We start from the raw sequence: 21,772 nt of genomic DNA, 5'->3' as shown, positions 1-21,772 counted from the left end.
GGATGCTGGGAGTTTATAGTTCCCTAACGGCTGAAGTATTTTGGTTCCTGCTCTACAAGGAAGGAATTTGGCTGTAATTGCTTTCAGACCAGGACACCACTACCGTTATAATGATTACCAGGCCTGACTGGGTGGCCAACGATCAGTACAGATTGTCCTTCCACCAAAAATACACGTATAGTCAATAAAATGACACACGCAGCATCCCAGTACTAACTACAGACTGTATGTAGGGACAGCACCCTAACATCTTGTCACACATCCCCAAGTCAAAGAGCTTGCAGTCTAATTACTGGCCATAATATGTATGGCCACTTGTGCAGTTACTGTCTGTTAAGCCCAAAGCCCAGCCAGTCAGATACCTATGCAGTACTGGCCTCCTTACGCCAGAAAATAGAAAGCAATTAAAAAGTCTTTCTTTGGGTTTTGTTATGTATATTGATAAGTTTCATGAAGATGAATGGCATTTTAGGACTTGCTTGTGTCTTGTCCCAATTATTTCACTAGAGGGAGTACCATATATTATATAATATTATATATATATCGGCACTCACCAATATCGGGGCAACGGCTGGGTGCTGACAAAAGTAATGCATCAAACTCAACAGTAGAAAGCACTCACAGCTGCGAGTGCTTTCTACTGTTGAGTTTGATATAGATATATATATATATATATAGATATATATAGATATAGATATATATAGATATATATATATATATATATATATATATATATATATATATACATACATACATACAGTGAGGAACATAAGTATTTGAACACCCTGCGATTTTGCAAGTCCTCCCACTTAGAAATCATGGAGGGGTCTGAAATTCACATTGTAGGTGCATTCCCACTGTGAGAGACAGTATTTAAAAAAAAAAATTCAGGAAATTACATTGTATGGTTTTTAAAGAATGTATTTGTATTGCACTGCTGCACATAAGTATTTGAACACCTAGCAATCAGCAAGAATTCTGATTCTCAAAGACCTGTTGGGTTAATGCCTGACGAGGCGCAGGGCGGATATTTTCGGCAAGCGGAAAATCACTTGCTGAAAATACCGCCCTATGCCTCCTATATGTGCCTGCACTTGAATGAATGGAATACGCTCGGGTGCTGGCACATGTAGCCGAAATACACATAAAAACGCGAGATAATGCAAAGTCTCACGTTTTTATGCGTATATTGGCTACATGTGCCTGCACCCAAGTGTACCTCATTTATTGGGGTGCAGGCACATGTAGGAGGCGTAGGGCGTAATTTTTAGCAAGCGATTTTCCGCTTGCCGAAAATATCCGCCCTACGCCTCGTCTGACATTAGCGTAACTCTGCCTTTAAAAAGTCCACCTCTACTCCACTAATTAATCTAAATTAGTAGCACCTGTCTGAGCTCTTTAAAGACACATGTCCACCCCAGACACCAGAGAAAAAATTGTGGACCTCCACAAGGCTGGAAGGAAAGCACCCCATGCAGGAAAGCCTCCAGAATAGGACTTAACCCCCGAGCTGCCAGGCAATCCTTGCAGTAACATTCAAGAAAAGTTCTGCAACATAAAACCCCCCCAGCGGGGGCAGCAGGATCCCTTACAAGTGGTTACACACAGGGCTTCCCAGAATGCACACACCCACACAAGCAGGGATCTTCCTTAGGATTCCATTAGCTCCCTGGGATAAAGTCAGGATTAATGTCCGGGAAACAGGTAATGATGATTCCATTGTTCTGCTCTTAGTGGCGCATCTGTGTTTCCCTGGCTCCATCATGTGACCTCATGCCAGGCTTGGGTCAGTCTTGTGACCACCACGTGTATAGCAGAATGGCCACATAATAGCCGCCTCACTCAGTACAGAAGTCAGTAAAAAGAATAAAAAAAGAGGGGGGGGGGGGTCTAAAAGAATATTCTGTAGAGCCCAGTAATTTTGTACCTACCTCTGAGACTTTATAATCATCGGTCAGTTTCTTCCCCTTGACTCCCTCATTCAGCGCGAGTACGAATCCCATGTAATCTGTGTAGGCCTGAGGGAAGATGCACAGGTTCAGAAAAAAACTGTGAGCAACTTTTAAAGGAAAAGTAAAGCCTCAAAAAGTAATATTGAATTGATTGCTCCTCTTTTTGCACTTTTGCAATTTACATTTTTTCAGTAGTTTTTGCTCTGCTAATATAATGAATTTGAAACAACAGTGCCACCTGCTTGTCATTAAAGCAAACAATTTAGAAGAGGAATATTTGCCCTACTTAGAAGTGACTAGAGAAGCACGCCCCTTCTCTTCTCACTTACTGATTTTTCTCAGCAGGAACAGCCCCCTAAGTTTGCTCATAGCCTGTACAGAGAGATACCATAAAACTATGGCAGCATATGGATTCCACTGTACTAAGCACAATTCAGCAGGAACAGCCCCCTAAGTTTGCTCATAGCCTGTACAGAGAGATACCATAAAACTATCGGATTCTAGCCAGATGTATAGTCACTGGGAAAGCAGGGGATTCAACTGCACCATGGCCCACCCCTTCCGTGTGCCCACCAAGAAATCTGCTTGATGTGCCCCAAAATTCCACCATGCCCCATGAGTCCTAAAGCACAGCGAGGGCTATTGCTCAGGGTCCTACTTCAGGTTTGCCACTGGTTCTAGCTATTTAGCTCAACAGCAGGTGTAGCAGGTTAGATAAGATAATAAAGCAAGGGCAGAGGAATATTCACCATATTCTATACAGATTCCTAGGGGCTGTCGGTCAGGCATGTATCATATAAAGTAATGATGGCAACAAATGTGAGTGTTACAGCTCCCCTCCCCTTACTGAACTGGGAGGTGGCCTAATCCAAGGACCCACTTACTGTAACCTGCTTAAGATATCCAATGCAAGCGCTGGATAATTATATAGTGAGGGGCAGTGCGGTTCTCAATCTTGCCTTAAGAGGGAGCTCTGAATATTAAAGGCTGCAGGGACTGGCAGGTTTTTATATTATGTGAGAGGCTGCCACAGTATCATAATGAATTTGTATGGCACCAACATATTCCCCAGCACTGTACTAAAATGATACATCATTCCTATCTGCCCCAGTGGAGCTTACAATCTAAGGTCCCTATCACATTCTCATCAGTCACTGCCCCAGTGGAGCTTACAATCTAAGGTCCGTATCACATTCCCATCAGTCCCTGCCCCAGTGGAGCTTACAATCTATGGTCCCTATCGCATTCCCATCAGCCCCTGCCCCAGTGGAGCTTACAGTCTAAGGTCCCTATCACATTCCCATCGGTCCCTGCCCCTGTGAAGCTTACAATCTAAGGTCCCTATGACATTCCCATCAGTCCCTGCCTCCACGGAGCTTACAATCTATGGTCCCTATCACATTCCTATTAGTCCCTGCCTCAGCAGAGCTTACAATCTAAGGTCCCTATCACATTCCTATTAGTCCCTGCCCCAGTTGAGCTTACAATCTAAGGTCCCTATCACATTCCCATCAGTCCCTGCCCCAGTTGAGCTTACAATCTAAGGTCCCTATCACATTCCCATCAGTCCCTGCCCCACTGAAGCTTACTATCTAAGGTCCCTATCACATTTCTATCAGCCCCTGCCCCAGTGGAGCTTACAGTCTAAGGTTTCTATTGGCCCCTCTCCTACTTGTTCTGCATTCTGACATTCTAACCAGTACCTGGTTACTAGTGGTCAGTCTCCTTAGCAATGAGTTTGCTTGGTAAGTAGCACAGGAAACCTTTAAAAGCCACAAAAATACAAATAAAAAACAATAACCCCCCCCACACACATACACCCATCAAAGGGGAACCTTTGAGGGATAACTAAGTACTTTTTGAACACCAAAGTTGTAATAAAGTTAAATTCTCATTTCAAGTCAGTGTATCTTATTCATGGGTGTTAGTGCAGCAATAAGGCACAATAATGTTTATATTAAGAAGGCAGAATTAATTTCCAACACATTATACACATAATAAGCCAGGGGTCCTGTGGCAGGGGGTGCCCCAAGATTAAAAAAAAAATGTGATTTGCAGGTCATGTGGTGTCATGAGTGCTTGGCTTGCGAGAGTGGGTGGAGTTTTGGCATAACAAGTGGTGTGGCCAGCCAGATTAGCCATGTGGCCACACCTGCATTTTTTCCCTAGTGGGGTTTTTACTTGTTGGTAGGGCCCCCCCAACCAGGGTTCCATGTGTGCTAATAACTGGGGGTCTCAGCAGTATGCAGCCCCATGAGTACTGATGATGGCCTTGCATACTGCTCATAATTTTGGGGAACATTCCTAGCCTACCCTCACCCAGCCTACACCTTAGCCAGCATTAGATTTAGAATTTATTTAATACTTGCACTTAACCCACCACCTCCTATGACATCATCAAAAGGGCGGGATGTCGCTGGTAAAATTACCAAAGGGGGTGGATATCTGCAGTGGGTGGGAAAAGATAGGCCCACCTGCACCTATGGGTGCTGTGGGTTTGGGCCGACCCCTGCAGCACTAGCACTTAATTATCATGGGGCAGGGACATGTATAAACCCAGATGACAGCAAAGAGGAGCCTTGGTCAATACCTGTGATCGCTTCCACTTCATCATGTCTGGAACCATGTTAATCTCCTTCTTTGGCACAATGAACGTGTGTCCGACGAGGGACGGAGGGATCTCATCCTCAACATGACCTGCCCAACAGGAAACACCCAGCAGTTAGCGGCGCTGATTTACAAAGATGGTTGCCAAACTGCACCAGCGCCAATGCCCACAGCAACCAATCAGATGCTTGCTTACATTTTCTAAGAAATATGGGTTTAGGGGTGCAGACCTAAATTATACAGTTACTGCAAAAGCTTCCAGAATGCCAGCCAGATACAAACGGAATGAAAGCAGACTGCCGGGAGGTTCTGCAGCAGCTAAGGAATATATTCTATGAAGAGCCTGGGAGAGGGGGCAGGGATTACTAACGTGCCAATATACCTTCCTTTAAGGTAACAGCTCAAAAAAAAAGCCTTTTCTAGGGCCCCACATTCTTCAAGTGTTGGGGAACAGATCAGGCTGCTCGTATACACAGGCCCCCCCATATGGTTGCCACCTGGCTGGTACAACCTGACCAGTAAATATGATCTGTGTACCATTATTATTATAGGGATTGGTTCAGCTTTAACTTTTAGTATGTTATAATGGCCACTTCTTAACAACTTTTCAATTGGTCTTCATTTTGTATTTTTATAGTTTGCTTTTCTTTATATAGAGGGTCACTGAAAAAATTGAAAAAAACTATCGCTCTCTAAGCCTACAATTTTATAATTTTTGTTACTTTTTATTCCTTATCTTTCAGTTCAGGTCCTCTCATATTACATTTTACATTACATTAACATTTATTTATAAAGCGCCAACATATTCCGCAGCGCTGTACAATAAGTGGGTTACATACATGGACATACAGAGTAACATATAAAGCAATCAATAACCGATACAAGAGGTGAAGAGGGCCCTGCCCAAAAGAGCTTACAATCTACAAGGAGAAAGGGTTGAGACACAAGGTGTGGGAATGGGCATGACCAGAGTTGTAAGAGGTGGGGCACAGGGTATTGCTAAACTAGATTAGGGTAAGCTTCTCTGAATAAATGTGTTTTTAGAGATCTCTTGAAGGCAGAGAGATTGGGAGAAAGTCTGATAGTTTGTGGGAGCGAATTCCAGAGAAGGGGGGCAGCCCTTGCAAAGTCTTGAATGCGAGCGTGTGAGGAGGGAATGAGAGAGGAGTTGAGGAGCAGGTCAGTAGAGGAGCGTAACAAGCGGGTTGGATGGTACCTAGAGATGAGTTCAGAGATATAGGGTGGGGCAGAGTTATGAACTGCTTTAAATGTGAGGGTCATTAGTTTGAATTTTATCCTGGATGGTAGGGGAAGCCAGTGCAGGGATTGGCAGAGTGGCATGGCAGAGGAGGAGCGGTTGGAGAGGTGTATGAGCCTGGCAGCAGTATTCATTATGGACTGGAGAGGGGACAGTCTTTGGAGGGGAAGGCCAATTAATAGGGAGTTACAGTAGTCCAGGCGAGATATTATAAGAGAGTTAATAAGAATTTTGGCAGCATCTTGGGTGATAAATGATCGGATTTTGGAGATATTTCTTAGGTGAAAGTGACATGATTTGATGAGTGATTGGATATGAGGAGTGAAGGACAGGGCAGAATCAAGGATAACCCCAAGGCACCGGGCCTGGGAAGATGGGGTGATGGTAGAATTGTTAACCATTATAGATACCTCAGGAACAATGTGGGCGTTGGATGGGGGAAAGAGAACCAGTTCAGTTTTAGAGAGGTTTAATTTAATTCATATTCATCTTATTGCCTCTTATTCAAACAACAAAGCCTGGTTGCTAGGGGAAACTGGACCCTAGTAGCCAGATTGCTAATTAAATTCCAAATTGGAGAGCAGCTGAACAGAAAGCTAAATAATTCATAGACCACAAATACTATGAAGACCAATTGCAAATTGCTGCATAATAGCACTCTCCACTTTACACTAAAAGTTAATTGAAAGGTGAAAAACCTTATTAATAGGGTAACGCACACACACATATATATATATATATATATATATATACAGGTATAGGACCCGTTATCCAGAATGCTCGGGACCAAGGGTATTCCAGATAAGGGGTCTTTCCGTAATTTGGAACTCCATACCTTAAGTCTACTAAAAAATCAACAAAACATTAGTTAAACCCAATAGGATTGTTTTGCATCCAATAAGGATTATTTATATCTTAGTTGGGATCAATTACAAGTTACTGTTTAATTTCTACAGAGAAAAAGGAAACCAGTTTTAAAATTCTAAATGATTTGATTAAAATGGAGTCTATGGGAGACGGGCTTTCCGTAATTCGGAGCTTTCTGGATAATGGGTTTCCGGATAAGGGATCCCATACCTGTATATATATATATAAAACTCCCAGGAATACACAACTCCCTGCATAACAATACCACGATCCCCAGCAAACTCTAGACCCGCCAGGAGGATGCTGGGAGCTGCAGTTCAGCTAAGGATGGACACAGAGACAGACAGTTTGTGAGCAGCCATTCCCAGATTCCCACATGGACAGGTTACCATAGGAACCAGCCTGGAAACGTCACGTGACAGCAGAGTAAGTTCCCTATTAGGGGGTGGGGGGGCACTACTAATACTGGGGTGCTTGGGGTCCTCCTGTAACAGACCTGTCTGCTGCTGCTGCTTCTCAGCCATCTTCCTGCAGCCGGGTTTTTGTCACCTTTCACTTGTCACCTTTCACCTCGCTCGGCCACGCCCCCAACACGTAATCCAAAATAAACGCGGAATAAGTGTGTGGGCAGCCGAACGCACTGGAGGGGTCCCAGTGAATAGTACGATCCCACCATACACAAGTCACTTTGCCTTTTCCGCTACCAATGATATAAACCTTTGCCAGTCACAATCATGGCGGCCCTGGAATTGCGTCTGGGCCATCTTTAAGAAGGGCGGGTGTCTGAATTTGTTTTATTTCCGCTTGGATCGTGTTATTATTCATATGGACTTTGTTTACTGCAGTGATTCTATGGAAATGTTTGACTTCTGCCTCCTACGCTGGCCTTATTTTGCCCACAGTAAAAATGGCCGCCGAGCCCCGCCTCTCTCCCAGTTGTGTTGACAGATCAGAAATGAAGTTCCACTTTTGCCCTTGTGACTGACAGTTCCGTACGCAGATCCGAGATCAAGTCACATCGGGACTTTGGACTTGGCATTTCCCAGCCGGGCAGATAATGTTGGCTTTCATAGCAAAGAGCATGGTAAGTGCCGGAGGGTGCCCCAACTTGGGCTTCTTCAGTGGGAATTTTATGTGGGGCTGCTGTATGGGGGTGTTGTAGTGGGGGTTTGGGGGTAGGGCTGGGCGTTTTACATTGATAAAAGCCAGTGACTTAACTACAAGATACAGGGAAAGCAAAATCATTTTAGGCCCCCCTAAACTTTGTGAACAAGGATTTTTTAATGAAACTAAATTCTTATCTGTCAGTTCCCCACTTGTCTCCCTATACATAATGGAACCCAAACAGCCACAGGGTCTGCCCTATAAATCTTCTCTGTGGTTTTGCCTCTGGCTGGCAGCTAAATGTATGTGTTTATGGGGGTGGTTCTTTCTTGGCTGGGAGGCCTTTTATTCACTGCAGACTATAGAGCCCAAATAGCACAGCTGCTGCTGCAGCCCACCTGCTTTTGGCAACAGAGTTAACCGCTCGTTAGCCAACTTGGTTGTAACTTTCTCTTGCGTGCCCTCCAGCCCAACGAACATAATTTCCAGGGGCAGCCCCTGATTTTGACTTTCTATTTCCCTGCACACAGAGCTGCTTTTCCTTTGGATAGTGTGTATAGTAAGGTAGATGGCAGCAGGGAAAGGAGCTGTAACTGTGGGATAGTGAGTATAGTAAGGCAAGATGGTCTCAGGGGTACAGAGTGTAACTGTTTGATAGTGAGTATAGTAAGGCAAGATGGTATCAGGGGTACAGAGTATAACTGTGGGATAGTGAGTATACTAAGGCAAGATGGTATCAGGGGTACAGAGTGTAACTGTAGGATAGTGAGTATAGTAAGGCAAGATGGTATCAGGGGTACAGAGTATAACTGTGGGATAGTGAGTATAGTAAGGCAAGATGGTATCACGGGTACAGAGTATAACTGGTATAGTGAGTACAGTAAGGCAAGATGGTATCAGGGGTACAGAGTATAACTGGGATAGTGAGTATAGTAAGGCAAGATGGTATCGGGTACAGAGTATAACTGTGGGATAGTAAGTATAGTAAGGTAAGGTGGCGGCATGGAAAGGGGCTGTAACTGTGGGATAGTGAGTATAGTAAGGCATGATGGTATCAGGGGTACAAAGTGTAACTGTGGGATAGTGAGTAGGCAAGATGGTATCAGGGTTACAGAGTGTAACTGTGGGATAGCAAGTATAGTAAGGCAAGATGGTATCAGGGGTACAGAGTGTAACTGTGGGATAGTGAGTATAGTAAGGCATGATGGTATCAGGGGTACAAAGTGTAACTGTGGGATAGTGAGTAGGCAAGATGGTATCAGGGTTACAGAGTGTAACTGTGGGATAGCAAGTATAGCAAGGTTCTTAACTTTGTGTCAGAGCAATATACATGATAAGCCTTTAGCTGACTATATCTCCCAGCATCCATCCCTATGCATAGCACACATGGCAGGGAACGCATATTATAGCCCTTTTAGCTCAGTTCTCATATGGCACAGAGTGACTAAAATATGCCCTGGACACTATTTTTAAATACTGGTAATTGCTAAGCAGGGTATCCCGTGGGACCTAAAGCCCCAGCTGCAACAGAACCTCTTTGGATCCAAAACGGTAAGGACTCTAAAACCAGAAATGAATTCACCCACACAGCATCCTTACACCTGCCCCAGGTGTTCAGCATAACATACTAACCCTCTGATTGGGTCTGGTTGCACTAAAACACACTTTTCTACATTCCTACTGTGTGCAATTTGTAGCAACATCGGCACAATTGGTCCTGTAACCCATAGCAACCTAGTCCTGATAAAAGCCAAGACCTAGAAGATCATCTATGAAATTGGAATAACTATACCCATAACAACCAATCAGCAATTACCTCTGTTGAGATACTTTGCATAGGGATAATGAAAGCAAAGGTTTGATTGGTTGCTAGGGCTCACTTCTCCATAAAATTTCCACTGTAGTCATGTCAGCTATAATAACCAATCAGATGATTGCTTTCATTATTCTAACTGCATGAGATCTGTAACAGCAAACTGCTGAATGGCTGCTGGTGCTTTCATGGACTGGGGCAAACAGCATAATCCTTTGGGGGGGCTATAATAGGCACAATGTTTCCAGTTGTTAAGCCTGGTAGTGGTTGCTATGGATTACATTACCCATTTAATGTCCTTGTAGGAGGACCTACTTATATTTTTTGACCATTTCTATGGCTGTTTCGGGGTGTGCAGTCCAGCTGGGAAATGTACCAGCTATCACTTTGCATGGGTCAACTGAACCCCAAGAGCAACAGTAAAGCAAATTGTCATAATGAAATGTTTGGGGGGGTAAAAGTTAAGCAAAGGGGAAATATAACCTGAAAGCATCAGGGTATCGGCTATGCTATCTGTGCATGTTTGGATTTATTAAGGTTATACAGGTTAATCTTAGAGAGGGGTAAAGAGGGGCCCTATTTGTGACCCTTCCCCAGCAATGGAAGGAAAGTCCATCCCCATTAAGGTATATACTTGCATTTTATTCTCCAGTTGGGCTTGGTTCTGGTCTGTACACTTTTTAACCATGCAACATGGGGCTTTTATATGTGTCTGGTTATAAGCTGTTATCCAATGACTGTCTTTTTATACAGGCTAAGCCGGTGCGTTTGGTGAAGCCCGTGTCACTGGCGAAGTTACCGGGGAGGTACCTGGCACACCAGGAGGGCCTGCCCTGCCTGCCAGTGCCCCCGCTGCAGCAGACCTTGGACAAATATTTGCTTGCGCTGAAGCCACTTGTCAGCCTGGAGGAATGGAGTCTCACCAGGGTGCTAGTGGAGGACTTTCGAACGTCTGGAGTGGGCGAGCGCCTGCAGAAAGGACTGGAGAGGAGAGCCAGGAAAACAGAAAACTGGGTAATGGCATTAGCACAGCAGCCAATCATCAGTTAGGTTACAGCTTTCTTCTGCTGACTGGCTGCTCTGGGTTATTGTTCTGGGGGGTAGTGGGGTAGGATATATTCTGTATAGTATGGCTGGCAGCAAGCCCACACTGGGAGTCAAAATAGGCCCTGGCATTCCATGTACACAGAGTCCCAAACAGTCCTCCACAGGCCCAATAAATAGTGACTGTCTATGGCATCTTACAGCAGCCCCTCAGATTGCCTGTCTGTAAGAACAGGTTGGGGGGTTACTTATTGCTGATGATTTGTAATAATATTACTTTCCCTTTCTTCTGCACGGTTCCATCTCAGCTGTCCGAATGGTGGCTACAGACAGCCTATCTGGAATACCGTATGCCAGTGGTGGTCCATTCCAACCCTGGGGTAGTATTACCCAAACAAGACTTTGAGGATCGTCAAGGCCAACTAAGGTAAAAACCCAACAAAAAGCTTATTTCAACCTTGGAGTCACCTATCTCTGCCGGCAATGAGAGGGGATTTCTGTACGGTGTGAAACTCTGAACCCTGTGCAGAGTAACCTTTCTCTCACTCCCCATGGCGCTCTGCCCTCTGCTTGGTCTCAGTAATAAATACCATCTGACTATAGCAATCACACTGAGCTGGGAAAGGTGCCTGACTCTTATAACTCAGAGTTGCACTGATTCCATTGCTTGGCAGCCACTTAGTTAATTTACCTGCAACTACTTCCTTCCGTCTAAATTTTACTTATATTTATTAGTCATATTGTGTTATTATCTACCAGTATGTATAGGGTGGGAGTTGCATCATGAGGGTATAGCTTATTGTGTGCCCAGAACATTCCTTCTCTGTATATTTGTATTTATACATATTGGAGGGAGGTGCCATATTGTTTCCATTAGACAGTACTGTATGAGGGTACAGCTTATTTAGTGCCCAGAACATTCCTTCTCAGTTTATTTATTCATATTGTTCCTCCTTACACTTGCTGTCTGTATTTCCTTTATGTAATATGCCTCTTGTTGCCACTAAGGTTTGCTGCCAAGCTGATTGAAGGTGTCTTGGACTTCAAGACTATGGTAGACAAGTGAGTTGAGTGGTACCTCCCCCAGATCATTATAATAATGAGTCTCTTTATCCTATTCCTGCTTTAGCCTTAATGCATCTCTCGTTTTTTTTCCCCTGACCCAGTGAGACCCTCCCTGTAGAATATCTAGGAGGCAAACCGCTCTGTATGAATCAGTATTACCAGATGCTATCATCTTGCCGCATTCCGGGTCCTAAGCGAGACACTGTTGCCAATTACAGTCAAGCCAGCAAGCCACCTACCCATATTACTGTGGTGCACAACTTCCAGGTAATGTTAATGATATAGCGAGTAATGTACCTTCTTTCACAACATAAAGGAATGTGAGGAGTCATTAAGGAATTCCTAAACTATATAATGAAATAAGGCTGTAGGCTGAGTTACACAAAGAACTGTATCACTTATGTATTATAAGGCATAATGTACCCCCTACTGTAAATGATAAGGATATTAGAAGTCACTGAGGGGTTCTGTGACCATATAAAGGCACAAGGCTGCAGGCTGAGATATACAGGAAACTCTGAGTATCACTTAGTATTATAAGGGATAATGTACCACCTACTGTAAATTATAAGGATAATCAATTATTTTAGAGGTTATTCGTGGTTGGAAACCAGCTCTCTCACATTTAAAGGGGAAATATGACATTTTTGTCAGGTAATTATAAATGGCATTCCAAGTTATGCAGTTTGTGCCTTATTTTTGAACAAAAGGAGAATTCAGAACTTATCTGATATATACCATATATACCATATCAGAGGGCCAATAGCAGTGGGTCCTTGGCTAGATATATTTATATTCCAAACACCTTTTCAACACAATGGCAGTTATTGCCACCAGCCCTGCTAAATAAACTTGCTGCCTCTTTTAAGTTTTTCGAGCTGGATGTGTACAACAGTGACGGAACACCACTTACCTCCGATCAGATTTTCACCCAGCTGGAGAAGATTTGGGGAACGTCCCTGCAAACAAACAAGGAACCAATCGGGATCCTGACGACCAATCACAGGAACAGCTGGGCAAAAGCCTACAATAATCTCATCAAAGGTGAGTGTTAAGGCCCATAGTAACCCAACTCCCTCTAATAGGGAATAATCAATGGGCTCTATGAGATTCACTATAGGCCCTGGCGTTTCAAGTACACAGAGGCCCAATAAGTAGTGACTATTTGCCAGGATCTACAGATTTCCAGTCCCAGCCAACCTTAGACTGTAAGCTCCTCTGGTGCAGGAGTTGATCTGAATCTTATATAATGCTTGTAAAGTGCTGTGGAATATATTGGTGCTATGTACAGTATAACAATACTAGATAAATAGTAGACAGCCACTCATTTATAAACACTGGGCAAATTTGCACCTGGACAGTAACCCATGGTAACCAATCAGATATTCTCTTTCTTTGTTCTACCTGATTCTGGCTGAAAGAAATCTAACCACTGGTTGGTTGCTATGGGTTTGCTCAGTGTTGCTCAGTGTTTATAAATGAGCCCCACTCTGTAGGCAGCTGGAAGCACATTATCCATCTGTTCTTTCTACCTTATTAGTTTGTTCCTGGGGGTAGATCAGGAGGCCCCTAATAGTGCTATGGGTTTAAACAACTCCCTTCTGCCTGCTTCTACTACTTTGAGATCTGAGGGTAGAGCTAAAAGGTGGGGATAGTTTTCTGCTGCTAATGACACTAACACTTCTGCCTCCCAGATAAAACCAATAAGGAGTCAGTACGCACAATCCAGAAGAGCATCTTCACTGTTTGCCTGGATGCCCCTATACCAAGGGTCTCTGACGATCTGTACCAGAGCCAGGTGGCTGCCCAGATGCTGCATGGGGGTGGGAGCCGTTGGAACAGTGGCAACAGGTGGTTCGATAAAACCCTTCAGGTAAGAGGGGGTGAAAGTGCTTATAACTACAGTGATCTCTATGCTGCCCCCCCCCTTAGATCCATCCCAATGTGGTTGTTTTTGTCCCCAGTTTATAGTGGCTGAAGATGGGTCATGTGGACTGGTGTATGAACATGCTCCTGCCGAGGGGCCGCCAATCGTTGCCTTGATCGATCATGTTGTGGAGTACACGTAAGGTTTCATCACTAAGAACTGACATTTACCCCAGTCCAACCCAACGACATCCCTTTACATAGAGCACTGTGGTCACCACTAGAGGACACTGGACTTCTAGTAAGGATCTCACCACCCCTGATCCAGGGTTGGAATGGCCTAGGTCTCCCAATGGGCCCAGCCTAGGACAATACCCATCAGCACATACAAAAACCTATACAGTTTGGCACTATCTATATTTTATTGTGGCTGGGAGTGTCATTTGCAATTCCTCTGTCCTCACCACAAAGTTTTGGTGCCTACGCTGCCACCATATTGGTTTGCCCCAGAGAGAACTTGAATTTAAAGGGACTACTAGATCCAGATCTATATTTTTTTACATGAAAAGTGCCATCCCCTATTGTGCAGAAAGCTTAGCCCTTGGGGGCAAAGGTAAGCTTGTATCTCAAGTATTAAGGTTGTTCACCTTTGCGTTAACTTCCAGTATATTGTAGAGATTAATATTCTGAGACAATTTGCAATTGGTCTTCATTTTTTATTATTTGTAGTTTTTTAGTTATTTCATTTTCAGTTCAGGAGCTCTTCAGTGGGGAGTTTTAGCAGCTATTTTGTTACTAGGGTCCAAGTTACCTTAGCAACCAGGGAATGGTTTGGATGAGAGACTGATATATGAATAGGAGGGGGACTGAATAAAAAAGAAAGTTACAAAAAGTAACAATAACAATATAACTATAGCCTCACAGAGCAATAGTTTTTTCGCTGGGACCCCCATTTAAAAATTGCAAGGAGCTGGAAAAAGAAGGCAAATAATTAAAAAACTATAACAAATAGATAATGAAGACCAATTGAAAAGTTTTTTAGAATTGGAATTTCTATTATATACTAAAAGTTAACTTAAAGTGAACTTCCCCTTTAAAGGGTAAATGTGTATGTGCACACCCTGAGTTGGGAAACATTACAAGCCAAGTGGTCCATATTAGAGACCTGCAGCAGGTTGGGTACCCGCAGAATAAGCGCAAAGTGGTTGGGTTTTGGGTAGAAAGTAACTGGGTGGGTGGTCCGCAGGTATCCCACCTGGGTATCTGGTTCACTTCAGGTCCATGGTGACGTCACTTTTACTCTTGCGGGTCCTCTGGTAGGGTAGCGGGTCTGGGTGGGGTCACTAGTGGTATTGCCGGTGCGGGTCAGTGAGTCTGGTTTGGGCACGGTCTGCCTAAATGAACCCATGCAGGAGTCTCATCCATGTATCTGTGTCCGTGCAGAAAAAGACCTGAGCTGATTCGCTCCCCAATGATGCCGCTGCCAATGCCCAAGAAACTGCGCTTTAACATCACTCCGGAGATCAAGAACGACATAGAGAAAGCCAAGCAGAACCTCAACATGTGAGTGCAAGGGCGCCTCCACAAAGATGGCGCCTGATAGAGAATCTAAGGTTTGTTCCAGGCTACTGGGATCTGTAGCAAGTTGGGTTTGTGCTGCTTGCTGGCTACACTGTTATGGGCCCTTTCCTTACTGCCTGCCATAGGCGGCCTGCAATCTCCCCCACTTCCTATTTGTGCCTGTTAATAATGAGCAAGGTAGGGGCAGAATAGGGGTCACCAACCAGGCCTGGACTGGCATTCAAAATAGGCCCTGGCATTCCAAGTACACAGAGGCCCAAACAGTCCCCCCAGCCCAATAAATAGTGACTGTCTGTGGCATCTTACAGCAGGCCCTCTGGCATTTGCCAGAACCCACAGATTGCCAGTCTGGGTCTGAAACCAACCCAAGTTTTTTGCACTTTGCACACTGCCTTCCCGTAGGTAAATGACCCCTAAGGTGTAGCATTTCTAGCAAAAATCTTTGTTGAGCCTTTGTTCTCCTTTAAGAGAGAGACTGGAGTGGCTATTAACCTCATAAATGATTGTTTTTGATCTGTTGCTTCCCTCCTGCAGAATGGTTCATGATCTGGACGTTAAAGTCTTCGTATTTAGTGTATTTGGCAAAAATTTCCCCAAGTCGGAGAAGCTAAGCCCGGACGCCTTTATACAATTGGCCCTTCAGCTTTCCTACTACCGGTAAGAAATCACTGTGTATTAAGGGGGTTATGTAATAAAAGGCTGATTGATTGCTATGCATTACTGCTCGCCCGGGAGCAGTAATGCATAGCAATCAATCAGCAGGTAGAAATGTCTGATCACCTTTTGATTAAAAAGGCAACATATAGTTACATAGTTACATAGGGTTGAAAAAAGACCAGTGTCCATCAAGTTCAACCCATCCAAGTAAACCCAGCACACCTAACCCACACCTACCAATCTATACACTCACATACATACACTATATATACAACCACTAGTACTAACTGTAGATATTAGTATCACAATAGCCTTGGATATTCTGATTGATCAAGAACTCATCCAGGCCCCTCTTAAAGGCATTAACAGAATCTGCCATTACCACATCACTAGGAAGGGCATTCCATAACCTCACTGCCCTCACCGTGAAAAACCACCTACGCTGCTTCAAATGGAAGCTCCTTTCCTCTAATCTAAAGGGGTGACCTCTGGTGCGCTGATTGTTTTTATGGGAAAAAAGAACATAAAAACAATCTTATTGGTTGCAATGGGTTACTGCTCTTGGGCAAACTTAGTGCCTTAGTGTCCATTTCTTCTTGTTCTGAATGATGCCCCACTGTAAAGCTTATTTATAATGAGATCCTTTTGGTTTGGGTTGTTAAAAATGGAGTGACTTTTTCATTGGGTCAACACGAAATGCCCCCCGTGTCATGCCACTGACTATGCCCTTGTACTTGAAGGGTGGCTCAATTTTAAATTTAGTATGATGCAGACGGGGAAATTACGAGACAGTTTGCAATTGGTCTTCATTTTTAATCATTTGTGGTTTTTCAATTACATAGCTTTTTGTTCAGCAGCTCTCCAGTTTGGATTCAGCAACTAAACCTGGTTGCTAAAGTCCAGTTTACCCTAGCAACCAGGTAAAAGTTTAGAGAGACCAGAAGGAAGAAAACAACCCCTAACAAATGTTTTAACATGGTCCTGGGCCCACTCATAGCAAGCAAAGCCCCCTCATTGGTCTCTGCCTTCATTGTACTTGATGCTGATTATTGGTTTTAAGGATGTACAAGCAGGTATGTGCCACCTATGAGAGCGCCTCCCTCAGGATGTTCCGTCTGGGAAGAACTGACACCATCCGCTCAGCCTCGATTGATTCTGAGAACTTTGTGCAGGCGATGGACGATCCCAGCAAACAGGTGAATGGCAGGGAGAATCCAGTAACAGTGTTAAATTTGCATTGCCCAGTACATTAATTAAAGGAACAATAGTTCTTTTCTAGCTATCTCTATAAGAGCATTCTGTCACAGTGGCACAGATCCTATCTGATCCCCCCTCCCCATTGTAAGCAGCAGTCCTGTCCTGCTTTATGCCTGAGATTCTAGCTATCTGTATAACAGAAGCATTCTGTCACAGTGGCACAGATCCTATCTGATCCCCATTGTAAAGGTGCCCATACACTTTAAGATCCGCTTGCTTGGCGATGTCGCCAAGTGAGCAGATCTTCTCCCAATATCCACCACCTACGGGTGGGCGATATTGGGAGAATCCAGGCTATAATGAAGGGCATAGGCAAAGTTGGTCCGGGGACCGCATCAACGAGCCGGTGCGGTCCCCGATCCGACTACATTTTCGAACCTGCCCAACCGGGAACTGCCCGATTTCAGGCCAGATATCAGTCGGGCAGGCCCGTCTGTAGTCCCCATACATGTGCCGATTAGCTGCCGAATCGGTCTAAGGGACCGATATCGGCAGCTAGAATCGGCCCTTAAGCAGCAGTCCTGCCCTGCTTTATGGCTGAGATTCTAGCTATCTGTATAACAGAGCGTTATGGTTGAGACATCACTTGGGAGGCACCGCTTAGGGCCCTACCACCTCTGGACACAATAATATTGAATTTTCTAAACCTAAGTTTGTTTTCTTAAAAATTGTTTGTGTTCTAGAACCAGGAGAAAGTGGATCTACTTCGAAAGGCTGTACAAGCTCATCGTGCTTACACTGACATGGTACGATACAAAGGAACAGGAAATCGCAGACTTTGCAAATAGGCATCTGCTTCTGTAGAGGCCTGGGGGCCAGCCATTTATATTGCAAGCTGGGCAGAAATGGGTGACTCCTACATCTCAGATAATGTATTCTCTGTTATCCCATAGGCTATAAATGGCAACGCTATAGACAGGCACCTCTTGGGACTGAAACTACAAGCCATTGAGGATCTCGTCAGCATGCCAGAACTCTTTATGGACACATCATATGCAGTGGCGATGCACTTTAACCTCTCGACCAGCCAGGTACTGCTCTGCTTCTGAATAGAGTTCCCTGGCACAGAGAAACTGGAATAGCATTTATATTGCCCAAAAGCCTTTTAGAAATGAACCCAATAACCCAACCCTCAAAGTTATAAAAATCAACCCATAATGAATAGTAAGTAAACGACAATCGTCGAATCACATGGTAATAATACCTAAGCAGTAAAATGGCCTGGGTGTATAGACCCCGGGCCTGCCACTTGTGTATCCACAGCCCAAGAGTAATATAAAGCAGTAAATTCTCACCAAAGTCGATAGGTGGTCCGGGTGCACAGAGCCCCGAACCCGTAGCCTAAAGGAGCAAATCCAATATAAACGAAAAACGGCTTCAATCAGCACACTGGACAGCCATGGAACATCTAAAACTTCAGCTTTTAATCATTTCCTTTAAAACCAACACGCCTGACGCGTTTCGTGCGCATGGGCACTTAATCATAGGCATCATGCCAATGATTAAGTGCCCATACGCACGAAAAGCCTTTTAGGACACAAAAACCATGAACCAGTATTCTTATAAACATAGTTTGTGTCACCAGGAATAATTGGCATTTCTTTCTTTGGTCTTTTTTTGAATATAAACACAAAGAATGCATAAAAAACCTGGTGCTTTCATGTCAGAGCTTTAGATTCTCCATTGCTTGGCACATAAAGGGTTGAAGATGTCACATCACAACTCATTGTGGCCTTTATATGGTCACAGGACCCCTCAGTGACTGCTAATATCCTTATCATTTACAATAGGGGGTACATTATCCCTTATAATACATGAGTGATACACAGAGTTCCCTGTATAACTCAGCCTGCAGCCTTGTGCCTTTATATTGTCACAGAACCCCTCCGTGATATCCTTATAATTTATAGGAGGGGGTATATTATCCCTTATAATACATGAGTGATACACAGAGTTCCTTGTATAACTCAGCCTGCAGCCTTGTTCCTTTGTATGGTCACAGAACCCCTCAGTGGGCTAAATGTACTGTACGTGACCACCAGGGGCCACTGGACTTAATGTTTGCTGCAGGGACCTAATTGAAGGCTCGTTGGGAAACAGGTAGGCAGGAGTTAACAAAAGTAGCTTTTATTCTGCAGAAGAAACATAACCGAATCAGGGGGAGGGCACATTATTAGCTACATAAATAGGGAAGCAAAAATTGTGTTTATGCGCAGTTGCATTTGTGACACATGACTCTTCTTTCTTTGACATGCCCTCTTCTTTAAAGTAAAAGTCACCTTGGAGCCTTGTGTCTTCATATGGTGCCTTAGTGACTAAATTATCATACGATAGTGCAGGGATCCCCAACCTTTTATACTCGTGAGCCACATTCAAATGGAAAAGGTGTTGGGGAGCAAAACAAGCATGGAGAAAATTCCTGGGGGTGCAAATAAGAGCTATAATTGGCTATTTGGTGGCCCCTATGTGGACTGGGAGCCTATAGAAGGCTCTGTTTGGCTTTACACTGGGTTTTATGCAATCAAAACTTGCCCCAAAGTCAGATATTCAAAAACGAGCACCTGCTCACTGGGAGCAACATCCAAGGGGCTGGAGAGCAACATGTTGCTCACGAACCACTGGTTGGGGATCACTGCAATAGTGGGTACATTATTCCATATACAGATAGATATAGTGAATTAAGTAACCACTATTGTAAAATATAAGGATATTATAAGTCACTGAGGAGTGCCATGACCATATAAAGGGGCTTAGTGCTTTTATACAGGTCAAGGAACTCCGAGGTGACTTCTAATGTCCTAATATTTTACAACGGGGGTACTTTATTTATTATACAGTAGAACCCCCATTTTATTTTTTTCAGGGGACCATGGAAGAAAAATGTAAAATCAGGGAAAATGTTAAATCAGGGAAATGTGTTAAAGACACATAAATGTAAGCTATTTAAAGGAAATAACTACAGGAACCATTTTTTATTTGCAACTGACACCCCATTGCTACATGACACTGACATAGAGGCACCCTTTCCTCCCTTCTACCCAAAGAGCATTCAGCACTGACACCCCATTGCTACATAACACGGACACAGAGACACCACATAACATTGACTTCAAAATGTACATCCATACCTCAGCACTGTATTGTTCCTAAAACAAAAATCTGTACCAATTTAAAGAAAATCCGCACCTTGTAACTTGTACCTTTAATGAAGGACTGGTGTTTCTGTTGCTCAGTCACAAATTCCCCCGTGCTTTTGCAAATCTTGCAATATTTTTTAAGCTCCCGGATAGGTGCGCATGCGCAGTGTGTATTATGAGGCAATAGTGGTGACGCTGAACTTTGCTTCCTAAAGTAAGCACCTTTTTCAGATAAAAAAGAAGCGATTTGCTAGGGCGAGGCATGTTAAAAACAGTGTGAAATGCGGGAAATATAAATGTAAAATCCGGGAAGACAGCCCATAGGAATGCATACAAATTGGTAGGACCACAACAAAATGGTGTAAATGGCGGGAAAACGTTAAATCCGGGGACGTAAATTCGGGGTTCTACTGTAATATACAAGTTTCAGTCAGTCATGTGACAGAAATTACATCACTAAGGATATAATTTACAGTTTGGTCCCATAGGGAAATGAGCAAACCCGTATTTTATGGATTTATAATGACAGCTCGCTAATGCTGGCATCTTTATGTGTAGGTACCGGCTAAAACAGACTGCGTCATGTGCTTTGGCCCCGTGGTTCCCGACGGTTACGGCGTCTGCTACAACCCCATGGAAGATCACATAAACTTTGCCGTCTCAGCGTTCAACAGCTGTGCCGAGACAAATGCCGCCAGGCTTGCCCATTACCTGGAACGGGCGCTCTGCGACATGCAGCAGTTAGTGCAGCGCACCCCCAAATCCAAACTGTAACGCCGTGGCTGGCAGAGCGTCACTATTGTCCATGCCATTGGGAGGAAAGCAGCAGTTTGCTAAGGGGGAAGCTACTCTATGGAGGGAATCATTTGCCAACAAATTACAGCGTTGAAATGAAGCAAGGAAGCGATGTGCGTTTTTTCTATGAATTCAAGGCAACTGAGGCAGAAACATGGCCGCTTTCCTATTTACGTTTGAATGGAAAATTCACTATCACGCTGTAGATTTGTGTTTCCTGTAATCAAAGCTTTCCAACATGCAACATTTTAAAGGGAATATAAACCCCTTTGTGCAGGTTGAAGCACCTTCCATTCATTTATTATGCCCTAGGGCCGTGATTTGTCCAACAGACTCAGATTGTTTTTCACAACCATTTGCACTTTGTGTGGTTTGCCCTATAGGAAACAATACAAATGATTCCTTTGTGCACTGCAAGTTGCCCGTTTTCCACCATCAAAAATAATACAGTGTGGAGACATTAGTCTGGAATATTCCTGCCATGGAGCTGCCATGGCTGAGCAACTCGACCCCCACACTTTAATGCCACAGCCAGCACTGTATGTAGGTCCAGTGCTACTCTAGGGCTGGTCCTCAGCCCCCACCTTTTCCATTAGCCCATCCCAAATTGAGGGAGCACGCCTGGACTGGCAATCTGTGGGTTCTGGCAACTGACAGAAGGGCTGTAAGATGCCATAGACAGTCACTATTTATTGGGCTGGGGGGGGGGGGCTGTTTGGGCCTCTGTGTACTTGGAATGCCGGGGCCTATTTTGGGTCTCAGTCCAGGC

At 44.1% G+C, this 21,772-nt stretch overlaps 2 protein-coding genes across 6 annotated transcripts in view; one reads left to right on the top strand and one right to left on the bottom strand.

Annotated features, from left to right (window-relative positions):
• ptpa (protein phosphatase 2 phosphatase activator) overlaps positions 1-7,389 on the bottom strand; it is a 45,433-nt gene extending 38,044 nt beyond the window's left edge. For 2 of the 3 annotated variants that reach the window (XM_004916679.4, XM_002942493.5), the window contains exons 1-3: positions 7,181-7,387; positions 4,543-4,649; positions 1,932-2,018 (exon numbers count right to left, since the gene is read on the bottom strand). In XM_004916679.4, the coding sequence (XP_004916736.1) occupies positions 1,932-2,018; positions 4,543-4,649; positions 7,181-7,208 (222 nt within the window). In that variant the 5' untranslated portion in view covers positions 7,209-7,387. Of the gene's footprint in view, positions 1-1,931; positions 2,019-4,542; positions 4,650-7,180 lie in introns of all 3 variants that reach the window. The other variant, XM_012969118.3, reaches the window with a different exon arrangement.
• A 154-nt stretch (positions 7,390-7,543) lies between these two features.
• Positions 7,544-21,420, top strand: crata (carnitine O-acetyltransferase a). Of its 3 annotated transcripts, none has more exons than XM_012968519.3 (14): positions 7,544-7,768; positions 10,355-10,615; positions 10,954-11,072; positions 11,654-11,707; positions 11,812-11,977; positions 12,634-12,754; positions 13,405-13,583; positions 13,675-13,775; positions 15,020-15,139; positions 15,692-15,814; positions 16,875-17,010; positions 17,755-17,817; positions 17,965-18,102; positions 20,767-21,420. In XM_012968519.3, exons 1-14 carry the CDS (start codon positions 7,742-7,744, stop codon positions 20,980-20,982), a joined length of 1,824 nt encoding a protein of 607 aa, XP_012823973.1. In that variant the 5' UTR covers positions 7,544-7,741; the 3' UTR covers positions 20,983-21,420. The 3 variants fall into 3 exon arrangements, with proteins under 3 accessions (XP_012823973.1, XP_031746356.1, NP_001027489.1); NM_001032318.1 differs by having other exon boundaries at positions 7,697-7,768; positions 12,580-12,754; positions 20,767-21,267; XM_031890496.1 differs by lacking the exon at positions 11,654-11,707 and having other exon boundaries at positions 7,546-7,768; positions 12,580-12,754.
• Positions 21,421-21,772: the final 352 nt, after the last annotated feature.

The sequence above is a fragment of the Xenopus tropicalis genome, chromosome 8 (assembly GCF_000004195.4).
Source record: "Xenopus tropicalis strain Nigerian chromosome 8, UCB_Xtro_10.0, whole genome shotgun sequence".
NCBI classification, from domain to species: Eukaryota; Metazoa; Chordata; class Amphibia; order Anura; family Pipidae; genus Xenopus; species Xenopus tropicalis.
The sequence above is the reverse complement of the archived record's forward strand: the minus strand, read 5'-3'. Positions and strand labels throughout refer to the sequence as shown.

Excerpts from the sequence above, each read along its gene's own strand:
- crata (NM_001032318.1), top strand. The coding sequence starts at position 7,742 with ATGTTGGCTTTCATAGCAAAGAGCATG. Across the intron at positions 10,616-10,953 it reads CCAGGAAAACAGAAAACTGG|CTGTCCGAATGGTGGCTACA; the intron begins GTAATGGCATTA and ends GTTCCATCTCAG. Across the intron at positions 13,584-13,674 it reads GGTTCGATAAAACCCTTCAG|TTTATAGTGGCTGAAGATGG; the intron begins GTAAGAGGGGGT and ends TTTTGTCCCCAG.